The sequence below is a fragment of the Lycorma delicatula genome, chromosome 4, assembly GCF_047948215.1.
Source record: "Lycorma delicatula isolate Av1 chromosome 4, ASM4794821v1, whole genome shotgun sequence".
NCBI classification, from domain to species: domain Eukaryota; kingdom Metazoa; phylum Arthropoda; class Insecta; order Hemiptera; family Fulgoridae; genus Lycorma; species Lycorma delicatula.
The window spans coordinates 201,371,723-201,386,411 of record NC_134458.1 but is presented as its reverse complement, the minus strand read 5'-3'; the positions used below and the strand labels follow the sequence as shown (position 1 = coordinate 201,386,411).

Genomic DNA, 14,689 nt, shown 5'->3' with positions numbered 1-14,689 from the left:
ATAATCCACAGCGCTTAGATAAACATTATATGTTACTGGATGAATAAATATGATTTTAGCATGTTAGCTTTTCCAGTCGAGATAAAAAAATATTAAAAAATTTGACAGCGCCAACAATGTTTCTATAAACGTATATACAATAACAGATGATGATGAAGTTAGACCTAAAAGTTTGCGAAATTGAAAAATCAAACCATTTTGATTTATTATATTTAAAGAACAATGATAATTTACACTATTGTTATATAAAAGATTTTTCACGATAGTTCACAACTGAAAAATAAAACACTCACGCAATAGATGTTTGCAAGCGCTGCCTTACATTCTCTTATAAAAACAGAAATAGCAAAGATATATTGAAAGCCGATTTAAAACGATGTATTTACAATGAACCAGCATATATAAAAATTCTTAAACCGGGTGGAAATTTATTAAAATTTAAAAAGTACGAAAATCAATTTCCAGTACCTGTTGTAGCATACGTCGATTTGCAATGCATATTGAATCCAACACCATATTATTCAACATACACAAAATCTTGTAGTTATAAAACACACATTCACGAACCGATGAGTTATTGTCTATATTTCGTTTGTCATGAATCGGTTTATGATGAAATAAAACAAGTTTTACCAAAACAACCTGCCCTGTATAGAGATAATAACGCTGCTGAAAATTTTATAAAAACTTTATCTGATTTCGCAAATCAAGTTTCAGAAAAGATTATACATATTAAAATGACAACACTTTCAAACGATGAACAAAGAAGATTCGGCAATATTAAAAAATGTGAAATGTGTCAAAAATCATTCGGAGGAAAAGTAAAAAAGTTAAAGATTATTGTCATTTTACAGGTCCGTATAGATCACCCACCGGGTTGGTCTAATGGTGAACGCGTCTTTCCAAATCAGCTGATTTGGAAGGCGAGAGTTCCAGCGTTCAAGTCCTAGTAAAGCCAGTTATTTTTACACGGATTTGAATACTAGATCGTGGATACCGGTGTTCTTTGGTGGTTGGGTTTCAACATCTCAGGACTGGTCGAACTGAGAATGTACAAGACTACACTTCATTTACACTCATACATATCATCCTCATTCATCCTCTGAAGTATTATCTAAACAGTAGTTACCGGAGGCTAAACAGGAAAAGAAAGGTCCGTGTAGATTGACATTGTGTAAATAGATGTAATTTACGTATACAAGTACAAAATATCATACCAATATTTATTCACAATTTGACCGGTTACGATTCACATTTACTAATAAAACATTTACTAATGTGAATCGTAACCGGTCAAATTGTGAATAAATATTGGTATGATATTTTGTACTTGTATACGTAAATTACATCTATTTACACAATGTCAATCTACACGGACCTTTCTTTTCCTGTTTAGCCTCCGGTAACTACTACTAGATTAAGACACACAAAATATAAATAATATATCTGAAACTACCGAAAAATATAAAATGTTTACAGAACGGTTTTCGAAAAATTTGAGTGTAAAATTTGTAGACACTTTTCATTTTATGGCTTCAAGCTTAGAAAAATTAGCACCCAAATTTAACAAAAGAATCGCTTAATCATGTTAAACAGTATTTTAAAATAGATGATTTAGCATTGGTTACAAAAAAGGGCGTGTATCCTTATGAATATACTGATTCATGAACAAAATTGAATGAAAAACAGTTACCAGCAAAAGAAAAATTTCACAGTTCATTAACCGATTCACATATTACTGATGATGAATATAATCATGTAAAAATAGTTTCGAATTATTTTAAATGTAAAAATTACGGTGTAAATGTAAATACGGTGATATATATCTAAAATGCTATGCACTGTTATTGGCCGATGTTTTGAAAAATAAAGATCGTTATGCTTAAGAGAATATCATCTTGATGCGGGGTATTATACACCGGCACCGGGTTTAGCTTTTGATGCCGTAAAACTAATACTGAACTGGAATTGTTTACTGACGCCGATATGTATGTTTATTGAATCCGTTATTAGAGGTGGCAGGCATTTCAACTTTTATAAAAAATCATGTTGTAGCAAACGATAAATATTTTGAAAACTATAATACCAATGCCTCCAGTAAATACATAACTTATGTTGACGCCACGGATTTATTATGAGTCAGCCTTTACCATATAATAACTTTAAATTTAACGATAAACAGAATTTTATTCAAATTTTAGATTCTACAATGAATCGTGCCGATGATGCGGATACAGGAGCGTACCCGACAAGCTTGCATGAATATCATGATTACCATTTTTATCGGATAATAGTGCTGCCCGGTTCAATTTATATAAAATTATTGACATCATATGATAAAACAAATTACGTTTACCGTTATTTAATTTTAAAACAAGCTATACCTAATGGATTGATTACAAAACAAGTACTCAATATATTGTCATTTAAACAGAAAGCGTGGTTAAAGAGTTATAGAGATTTAAATACTGAAAACAGAAAAAAAGCTGCAAATGATTTTGAAAAAGACTTTTTCAAAATTATGAACAATTCTGTATTTGGTAAAAGTATGGAAAACGTAACAAACTATAAGAATTTTAAACTGTTGGTTGATGAATTAAACAGAAATTTAATCGCAAAATCTAATTTTATAGATAGAATAATATTTAGTCATTAGTCGGCGTTCGATTGGCTAAAGACCTAGTGCATTTCAACAGATTTATATACTAGGCCCAGCCAGTGTACGAACTTGTGACGTCACGAGCAGACTGCGTATTACTACTCGGCCTGAAAACATCTACTCCGCGTATCAACTAGAAGTATTACTTATTATCATATTGTACGCGGTAATAACTATCATATTTACATTTACTAATTATAAACAATACGTAATTAATTCTTTTACAACCTTTATTTGTACTAAATTATTAATTTTTAATAATAAAGCTTACTTGAATTTTCTTCATGCATCTAATTCAAACTTCTAGCAAGTTCACTATCCTCGCTAAACGAATCACTATCATAGTCTACAGGGGTATAATATAACGTTCTGTCATTTCATCTATCAGTGGTTCCAGTTTTTCATACTCTTTTTCAATATTTTTTAATTTTTCACAATAGGGTTTCCAGTCATCTTCATTCATGAAATAATTTTCTCCGTAGTTAATTTTTCAACATTCGTGAAAGAATTTGTTGTCTTATGACTCGTCAAGTGTCTTCTTACGGAAGAACACTATTCCCATGTTTTTTCAAAAGTTCATCCAAGTAATATTTTTGTAATTTAGTTTTATGTAACTTTACTAATTCATATAACCGTGGTTATAGCATCTTTGAACCATACGGAACATGGCTTTTCACCAGTCATTCGGTCATATCTTTATTTCTGGAGTTAGAATTGGCGCTTTATCAATATCTGTAGTGTGATAAGAGGTGTTATCAACAATCACTGCTGACATTGGTGGAAGATTTGGAATAATTTTTCACGCGCCTATTTCATGAAATTGTCTGTATTCATGTTGTCATGGTAGTCGCCACTTTTCGAACCGGCTTTCCAAGTTAGTAATGCGTTCGGAATAAAACCGACTTCTCCTCCAGCAAGAATTACTATTAAACGGCCACCTTTATTAATCGGCACATGAAGTCGCTCAACAATATCATCAGACCACGACTTTGTCGAACAATGCAAACTTAAAACGTACGTTTCATCTAAATAAACAATTGTAGCATTGCTTTGTCTGTACTTAGCCATTGCTTGAAAATATTCATTTCTCTTCCACCTGATATCGGATTTCTCAATTAAAGGTTTTCTGTTATGTTCAGTTTTACGTCATCTGAAACGTAACTCTTTCACAATAACAGCTAAAGTTGATTCACTGCCTTTAAAATCAATAGATAACTGAAGTTCTCGCCTTATTTATTTTAAAAGTAATTTATTCTTCTTTGAATCAAATTCATTAATTGTTCTTTTAATTACATCTAAATCAAAACTGTCCGATTCACTGACAGGATTCGAACATCGTTTATACTGTCTCGGCGTGCTGAAAGAGCACGATTGGGATGTTGATTGAAGAATCGTGTCTTTTTTTCTTTCTGAGTTTTTGAACCTGTGTTCTTGATATCCCACAAGCAGTAGCAGTTCTTTCTTCGCATTTTTGAATGCCAATTATATGTTTACCGTCAGTTAATTTACCTATTCTTAGAGCTTCTTTTTTCATAAAATCATAAACGTTATTGATAATTTCTCGTGCTTGACGCAAAGTTTTTTTTTTAACTACGGATTTAAATTCTACCATAACAAACCGCACTAATAACACACGAACAAAAGAAAAAAAAATATATATATTACAAAAGGAAAAACAATGAAAAATTATAAAATAATACGACCGCACAAAAACGCTATCCGAATACCTTCACGGAAAACTATATAAACTGGACTAAAGTTTATTTCTTTATACGCACATGTGTACTACTAATGACAGATCTAAATGTAATCGTGACGAAAGACGTCATTTCTAACTGTATGTATAAATTTTTATAGGCCTGTACACAATACCAATCAGAGCATTAGTGATTGATTAAGAAATTGTTATTGTTTACAAGATAAAGTCATTAAGCATTTTTATACATGTAATCAACATAAGTAGAAAGAATTGAACACACAACAACATAAATGTATTATTTGTAAATCGAAAAATGGAATAAAAATAATAATTACGCGTAAAAATAATGTTTTGGATAACAATAATATAATGAGATGTCAGCACGTGACGTGCGTGACAAGCTCGTAGATTCGCTGGGGCAACTATAAACGATTTTTCAAAGATACGAAAATGAATCGAAGGTAAATTTATTTTATTCCCCGATCACTTTTTTGTTATTTCTTTCGATTCAGATTCTATTCATTACTGAAATTTTTCATTTAAAAATAAAAACAAGTAGCCGATTTGACCAATTTTTAATGTAATTACATCTTAATCCCGAGTAAAACGCTTCAAAAAAAAAAACTGTAAATTACCCCATTAACAGCTAGCTTATCGTCGACAGATTTGCGGCTGTTTTTTTTTATTTTTAATTATTAGCTACTACTGTACGAATATTATTAAAAAACTGCAGATATTAAAACATTACTTTCTTTATAATCACCTTAAAAATCTTCATATATAATTTTAAACTGACATTGGTTTTACTGGAGGTTTTCAATTCGACCCGAGACTTTTTTTAATGTATATTCAAGATTTACTTTTCGCCAAACGAACGGTTTGAATGAAACTTCCTGTATGAAATTAGGATTATTCCTCATTTCATACAGGCAGTTCCTCCGATAATCCGGCGGTTTTTTAAAATACGAAAGAGGAAATAATTTTTAATGAAAAATTATTATATTGTAGGTTTCTGATAGTATTTTTAAATTTATTTTCGTAACCACGGTAGCTTTAAAAACCGTTGCAATAATATTATACCGCAATGATATTTATGAATTCTCGTGAATTACCCGGATTCCTTTTTTTTATTTTTAACGACGTTTCTAGCTTTTCCGGTTCTTGAAACGTTTTTTCTTCAGACAGATAGAGTTCGTAGGTCGATTCAAATTTCAAAGAAAAAAAAATGAAATCGATTAAAAACCTTTTCAATTTTTAATTTTAAATATCCACTTTTAAAGTCGGTGAAAAATTAAACGTAAAATAAGTTTCGATTTTTAATTAAATTTTTGTTTTAAATAAGTTTGTTGTTAATTTGGCATCGATTTCAAAAAAATCAAAATTTAAAGAAGAAATAAAAAAAATATTAATTTATTTAATTTTTTAAAAAATTGTAACACAATTCAGAGATAAGACCTAGTTCCAACACTATATAAAAGTAATCAACAATAATGGGGAAAAAATGTTACAATGAAAACCTGTTTCATGCCTATCGCGTGCGAATCCTCTACCATCAAGTATGAACAGAAAAATGGGAAAGGAGATTCAATTGGTTATTTTATTAAAAATACTATTTTTTTTTATTAACTTCCATTACCGCGTAAAGCGGCTGTCAACTTGTTTCTTTAGATCTCGCAGGGTGTCAAAACAATAACAATCGGTTGTGATCGGCTAAAACAATATTAATGTCGCGACCAGATCTATTTAGTAGTCAGAAAAAAAGTGATAACCACGTCTTCAATCTTATCTCACAATAGGTCACCGCAAAAAGTTACGTATAACTGAATCACTCATCCTTGCCGCTATCTAAATCCGTATACACCTGTTGACATATATCCTGAGATAAATAATTACGGTCCACCGATTCAAAATTCAGATTCAAGCAGTAATTTAACTATGTTATTACGTACGGCGTATATGATGACTAAGATGCGATGAAAATATAAAAAGAAGCCTTCCACTAGCCGGAAAGAAGAGCATAGATTATAAGGCCAGACTTTAATCGTTAAGCGTTATCTCAACAAGAGGTTAAGCTTTTTGAAGCGCTAACGGATACCGGACGAGCCTCTGAATCGGTTCACGGATAAAGCCCCCCATCCAACTCCAACGTAACTCAAAGCCGCACTTCTAAATAAACAAATAAATTTTTAGCGGATTTCCGAAGTATTTGCAGAACTCGCTACTGCGCCCGGTCAGACATTCTAAGGGGTGTCGGGGGACCAACTTTTCTTTACGTTTTGGAGTCTCCTGAACAAGATACTGCAATGCTTATATAAACATGTACGTATGCAGGTACGAGTACGTGTATGATATCTTTTCGTCCGCTTTACCGCATGTAAATCTTAATGAATTTTTACGAAACTTGGTGGCTGATGTAAACACGACAGAAATAGAACCTTATCGATTTCCAAGCGAATCGGTTCAAAGGAACCGGAGTTAGAAGCAAAAATCTGGATTTTTGAGTACGTTTTCAAGGTGTTTCATGCTGTAACTTGAAGAGTGAATTTAGAAAGTCAAAATTAAATTTTTGCGGGCGACGCCAGGTGCGAGCTAGTTTCGCTATAAAATCTATTTTCGCAAAAATTCATAATTCGATCCGGTATGAAGGAAGGGGTCGGTGTCCAAAAAATCAGTTTTGACCATTTAATCGTTTGTGGACTGTTTCGGGTCGTTTGAATCTTTTATTTTTGTAACTACGCCTCCAAAACCACTTAACGGTAACAATATCAAAAGCGGGTATCAGCAAGTAGCAGCGTTAAGCGATCGATGCAGTCACAACTCGACAACTATGTCAAAAGGAGGAAGGAAAAAACACAAATAGACAAGTATAATGTATTTTTGGAACACAGTACCAGTACCTTGTACTGGTACTGGGTACACAGTACCCAGTATTATAAACAAACACATAATACTAACATGACATGAAATACAAAAACACCGAAAACAATATTATTTTCAAAAATCATTACATAAGTGCAACATCCTTTCTTCTTTAACTAAAACCGGAAATCCACTCTTTTGAGGCACTTTCTCCGACAGTCTTATCAGCACATAATACTACAGATCACATCAGAAACGGATAGATATGGTACACCGTGGATACAAAAAGAGGAACTGCGCCAGCATTTGCCAGGACGGATCAAAGGAAACTGCGGTAAAAACCTTGAACAAAATACACAACTAATTATAAAATAGATGACCAATGCGATTAAAGGTTTCCATGTCCTTAGCACGGATCTAAAGTTCGCCTAGCTGAACACTAAAGAAACAATAAGAAAAGTACAATCGACATTGTAAAGAACAGTAAAAACAAGAAAAACAAACTAACCCGATAAAACGGCGTTTACTCCGGGCAGTGTTCATCTATTCCGCTCATAATCCTTCGGGATATCGGATTATATTTCCCAGCATGAGAATAGTGGATTACTCATCAGGTTTTTATGTCGAGGAGTACAAATACACGCTGAAACGAAGTGTATCCATCAGATTCTTAGAAGACTTTCTCCCTGCAGAACATTGAGAATGAATAGTAATGGTGGGAACGGGGTAAAATAATTATTTGGTTAACACAATTTCTCTCGGTCTTTCTTACGGCTGCGATGTAAGTAAATGTACCCGGTATAGGATTCAACAGTAAGAAATATTATTACTATAATGCCAATTTTAGTGTAATGTTCGTCACTATACCGTCACTTCCTGTGGTGAACGGATTAAAAGTATATTAACGGCTCGATATGACGTATATGTTAGGCTGGCTTAGTACGCTGATGAACAATAAGAGTAGCCTGTTCGACAAAGAAAGCAAGGGGAAATTAAGGTGGTTTCCCTTGCTTTCTACACGTTCCAATTAGGCCTGGCAAAGGGATCGGAGAGGCAGGTATTATCGTATATGTTTCTATCAATCTTCTTGCACCACCAAGAAGAAAGATTTCTATAATAAAAGTTAAAACGCCTTTGCGAATTTTTGTTTAAGACATTTAAAACCCCTGTTCAGATATTTCCTCAATAAATTTAATCTCAACACTAATGGATGAAAATAAATGAAATAATGCGGCGAACTATTCTTTTATTATTAAACAGTCAATAAATAAAATGTGTGTGTATATATATATATATATATATATATATATATATATACAGGGTGTCCCATATAAAACGCAACCCAACCTTATATTGGTAGGTATTGAAATAATAAAAAGGCATGTGTAAATGTAAATGTAATTTTTATTATTACCATCCATTACCTTACATTTAGAGTAAATGTTGAAAGTGGACTCCATCTTCTTGAATACAAGCTTCAATTCTTTTTACAGCGTTTCTTGCAACTTTTTTCAAAGTTTGTGGCCGGATATTTAATACAGCTTGTTCAATATTGACTTTCAATAGTTCAAGTATTCGTGGTTTGTTGCTGTAGGCTTTTTCTTTGAGGTAACCCCGTAGAAAAAAATCCGCCGCAGTCAAATCTGGAGATCTTGGTGGCCACAAGCCTCGACCGATAACACGATTACCAAAGAATTCCTCAACGAAATCAGAAGTTGAACCTGCGTAGTGCGATGTTGCTCCGTCATGTTGTAGCCAGCAGTGTCTGTCTTCCTCTTCCAAGAGTGCGATGAACTGAAATAAAATATCCTGATATCGTTCTGCATTAATGGAGTACTCGAAAAAAATAGGACCGATTATTTTCTTCCGCGATATCGCGCACCACACGCCCAACTTCTGCGGGTGTAATTGTTTTTCGTAATAAACGTGGGGATTTTCAGCGCTCCAAATTCTACTGTTTTGGCTGTTTACGTAACCATCCAAATGAAGCCGTGCTTCATCTGTGAAAAATAACGAATCCATAACGTTAATTCCCTCGCGCAGAAATCGACGGAACCGTTGACAATATTGTAGCCGTTTTTCTTTGTCGGGCTCAAGAAGTCGATGAACCGTTTGAATGCGATAAGGTCGTAATTGTAATTGTTTGGTCGCCCGATGAAGTTGATTTAGACAAATTAATTTCAGCAGACAAACGTCTGATCGATTTATTTGGCGAGGCGAGTAATCGGTCTTCGATTTCAGCGACTGTATCTGTATTCAACACCGACGCAGATCTTTTGTGTTCCTTGTTACTAACAGAACCGGTCTCTCTAAATTTTGCAACTAACTTTAACACTGATGTTTTGTTAGGAGCCGGTTTATCTGGGTACTTATGGCGAAACAAATCTTGCACTGTGACCACTGATTTCGTACTGAAGTACGACTCAACAATGAAAACATGTTCATCTAGCGAAAACACCATCTTGTCTCTACCAATTCACTGAACGTTATGATCGCATTGTTGTTACTATCGGTAGTGTTATACTGCGTCGCCGTGATGTTCAGATGTTGGACGAGTCCATTTCAGTAACGAGTAGGGGAGTAAGCTTGACTTTTGAAATTTCATGGATTAGTGATTGATGGGTTGCGTTTTATATGGGACATCCTGTATGTGTGTATATATATATATATATACACACACACACACATATATATATATATATATATATATATATATATATATATATATATATGTGTGTGTGTGTGTGTGTGTGTGTGTGTGTGTATATATATGTACTAATGTTTAATTAATATTCCTGAACAACTGGCCGACTGAATTATTTCTTTACTATGCATTTATAGAAATTTGAGGTTGGTTTTAAGCATGAATTTATTCAATGTATTAAGTAGGGGATTAAATTATATTCTGTAAATAATAGCTATACATTTAGCTTCATGATTCCTACTGTACAGCTACTGGTGAAAATAAAAAATGAAATCTCTTTTGGAATTTCATAAATTAAAACCGAGTAAACAGTTCTACGGTTTCACCAGATTTACTAGAAAATTCTCTTTTAACACAATTTTCGATAGTATCAAAGCGATGAAATTTTAGGTAGCGTGCGCTCCCTGTGTATTGCGTACATAATTAAAGTTCCGTCTGTACTTTTTTAATTATTAAGATGCGTTTTATTTTAATTTTATCTCAGCATTCATTTTGAAAAAAACTCAAGCGAAAAGGCTTTCGCTTTAACGGTTTTGTTTATTTCAACGCTCCCCATTATCTCGGTTTGCTTGTCGCATAAATGATATAATCTGTTTTAATAAAACTTGAAGAATGAACTTATTTTAAAGATTACAAGACACAGTAATTTATACGTTAAAAATCTGGAAAATGTTTGCTACTTCTTTACCTGAAATTTATATCTACCTGTATACCGTGGCCCTCTTTCCACAAATATTTTTTTTTAATGTTTAGTTTTTCAAGTGCTTAGAACCGATTATAAAAAGAAAAAAATCAAGGGTTAAATATAATCGACAGTAGGTAAATAAAATAATATATACAGTTACAGACACTTTTGACTTTAACGAAACCTTTCAAAATCTTAAATGGAGAAATCTTCCTCCGATTTGCGAGAAAATTTCTTTTACATGTTGTAGATGGATTTCCTTAAAAGACTTCAGAGGAGCAAGGATTAAAACATATATAATTAGAAAAATATACATTTCGAACAGAAAATATATACACATACATATGTATTTTATTTTGACTAACGGTTTTCCCATTAATAAATAAGATCTGATGCCTGCAGCAACACCGGATAGTTCAGGCTCTGTATAATAAATAAAAATATGAAGGATGGAGTAATTGTTCCTTTACAATAAACAAACAAAACTGCAGATCAGTTACTTCATGTAAAACGCTATACTATGCAAACAAATTCGAACGGCTCTTAAGAAGTTCTCTTCAACCCTTCCTTGAGTACACTCATGGTTATTAACACAACGTACATACAATGCAGACACTTTCACTTATTTTGTAAATTATCACGCAATTACTCTATTATAATTTTGTTGGCAACCGATTAAAAATAGGACTTAGCGACTTAGCCTTTAATATAATTTATTATTACTAATTAGCTATATCATATTTGTTTGACCGTCTAGATCATTCGTTCTCAAAGTGGGCGATAAAGCCCCCTTGTGGGCGCTGGAGGCCTTCAAGGGGGGGGGGGGGCGGTAGAAGGCCCATTAAAATTGAGGGCGTTCAGGCGGTCTAGGAAGGCGATGGCTGATTAAAAAAAGGCAAAAGTTATGTTTTCCTGATATTTAAAATTAAAATTAAATATCTGTTACACCAGTACAAAAGATTAAAGGGACAACAATATTTTACGATAAAATATTATTGTATTCAAACTACTTTAAGTTTGCAACCAAGAGGCTTAGAGACGAATAAAAAAAATATTAAAGCTTGAATACTCTACTTTTTGACAGTATAATTCAGATTTCAAAAATCATCAAATTAGGAAAAAAATCAAAGAAAAGTTTTAAAAATTTGAAAGTTTTTCTTCATGAAAATTACGGTCGATTGTTCAACAATTTCTGATAGCATTCCCATCGTCGTATTTGTCTGAACGTGGATTTAGTGCTGTACCTACGTCGCTAACCAAAAAGAAAATTCGGCTGAATGTGACCGAAGTAGAGCCTGATATTAACAAACTCGTTAAACCACATCAGATTCATTCTTCACATTAATTTACGTGTAATTTTTTCAAGCTTTGTTTTGATTATTGTATTGTTAGATCGAATATGTTATCACTATTGTTGTTGCATAACTATATAGCTAAATAGTAATTTTTTTGAAAGCAATTTTAATAAAAGTATTTCCAATTATGATTAAATATGCGTTTTAATTGCTCTCATTTAAAATGTAAGTTTCAACTCAGAAATAGGATATGCCACGTTTAAAAACAATAATGGCAGTTGCTGTTTTTAAGAGCGCATCTTAAAAACAGCAATTACAATTATTATTTTTAACAGATAGAAAGTTAACTTAAAAATTTGGGGGGGTGCTAGAAAATTTTTGATTCCCAATCTGGGCAGTGGGAGAAAATGTTTGAGAATCAATACTCTAGGATATTAGCATGGATAATAAAATGAGGATAATAGCACGACAGTAAAACTATCAAAATTAGTTTACTTAAACAATAAATTCTAAAATTATAATGTAATAATAATAAAAATAAATAAAATAAACTTCTTACTTTCATCGGTCTGAGGAGCAGATAATATAGCGCTATGTTTTTTCTTCACTTCTTCAACGTTAGCCTGAATTTTATCTATCATCTCACGAATCTCCTCCACCTGTAAAAAGACAATAAATAAAATAATGAATGAAATATTACACACGCCAATAAAAAAGATAACTCTAAATAGAAGTATTTGTCCTACGGAACGTCAATTTAATACAGAAATAAAATAGCTGATGAGGATTGGTATAGCCTTCAACAATTCCAAACTTAAGAAATCAGAAATAAAATCTTTCGCCGTTTTACCAGAATATCCAAGGTAAATCATTAAAATTATTTTTAGTGATGTTTAATACCTGGTGTACACACAAACACACACGAGGGATATCTCTAAAGTAAAGACCGCTGGGAAATTTCTCTCCTTAAGGTTGGTGAACCTGTGCCGTTCATCGCCACGCTAGTAATGTACACACTGCATTGTTGTTTGTAAGTTGTCGCGTTGTAGTATTTTTGATTACGTGTGAGTTATTACGTTATAAAGTGAATAGGAAAATCGATGTTTGGACGACTGTGAAATACGTGGTGTCATACATTTTTGAAACCATCAAAACATTAGCCGGCTGATATTCATAGGCAGTTGGTTGCTGTATACGGTGATAATATAATGAATGAAAAAAACACCCGAAAAGGGTCTGAAAGGTTTAGAAATAGCAGAATTAATGTGCAAGATGAAGAACGTTCGGGGAGGCCGTCGATAATCACCGAGGACTTGTTGAAACGCGTCGATGATGAAATCAGAAATGATCGTCGCTCAACGATTTCCGACTTGGTTCTTCTTTTTCCTGATGTTTCATGAGCTGTTATCGGTTGCATTGTTCATGATCATTTAGGCTTCAGAGAGGTTTGTGCATGTTGGGTGCCACACGTCTTAACGGAACGTCACAAAAAAATCCGAATGGGATCTGCTTTGGAATTTTTGATGCGCTACACAGAAAAATAGTCCTTAATTCGATTATTACCGGCGATGAAACATGGATTTCGTATTACACGCCAGAGAGAAAACAGCAGTCAAGTGAATGGCGTCATCCTCAATCACCAAAAAGAGCAATAAAGGTGCAAAAGACAATAAATGCAGAAGCCTACTTCGAAACTCAACGTAAGTTACGGTACGCCATTCAAAATCGGCGATGTGGGCGGCCGATCGACGGCGTCGTCCTGCTGCAGAATAATGTACACGTCCACATGTTGCGGGTCCGACCCGTGATTTACAGAGAACCTTTGGATGGCAAATTTACGATCACCCACCATATAGTCCGGACTTAGCTTCTTCTGATTACCATTTGTTTGGGAAATTGAAAGAATTTTTGAGCGGTAAGCCATACGTGGGTGACAATGAACTTAAAAATGCTGTTAATCCGTGGCAAAATGGACTGGCGGCAGAAGAACACAACGAGAGTATATTGAACCTGGTGTATCGCTAAGATAAATGTCTAATTCATGTGGCGATTATATAGAGAAGTAGTATAAGGTATGTAGTTTAAGAAAAATAAAAAAAATATATATAAAGTTTTCAAAATAAATTTTTTTACAATGAAACGGTCTACTTTAGATAAACTGTCGTGTGTATATATATATATTTATACAGGATAGGCCAAAAAATGAGACTAATTTTCGCAGAGAAATTTAAAGCGCGCAAAGCGGCGTCCCGCATGCATACAAATACCCAGATGTATTATCTACTTTCCGTATAGATTTCAAGTTGATTTTACGACTTGAAATTAAGGGTTCATACAAAACGTGTTACGTAATCGCCTATCATAGAAAAAACATTGATCGACATTACGCGATTCAGTTTTATGTCCATTTTAAAAATCTGCTTCCAAAAAGAACGAAACGTAGAAAGAAATATTCAATGAAGAATGCATATAGGGTGCCAACATGTTTTCGTTGGGATATCGTATTTTTAGTCGGACGAGAGATCGTGGAAGACATGCAGACAGCGGGTTGACCGAGCAAGTCGATTAACGACGTTATGGTGGAAACAGCGACCATGATTGAGAAGATCGTCGTGTAGGTGTGCGGCAGTCGGGGGAACTGCTACACATCAACGCAATGTACGCAATATTCTGAGCGGGTGATGCATATGTAAAGCGTTTCGTGTCTTCGGGTACTGCGGCTCTTTTAACTCCTGATCGAATTGAGTACGGCTATTCACCTGCGAAGAATCGTAAAAAGAAAGAAAAA

The 14,689-nt window shown here is 33.7% G+C and overlaps 1 protein-coding gene across 3 annotated transcripts in view; it reads right to left on the bottom strand.

Annotated features, from left to right (window-relative positions):
- Positions 1-14,689, bottom strand: part of Syx1A (Syntaxin 1A) — a 403,921-nt gene that overhangs the window by 299,294 nt on the left and 89,938 nt on the right. For all 3 annotated transcript variants that reach the window (XM_075365002.1, XM_075365005.1, XM_075365004.1), the window contains exon 3: positions 12,461-12,560. In XM_075365002.1, the coding sequence (XP_075221117.1) occupies positions 12,461-12,560 (100 nt within the window). The remainder of the gene's footprint in view (positions 1-12,460; positions 12,561-14,689) is intronic.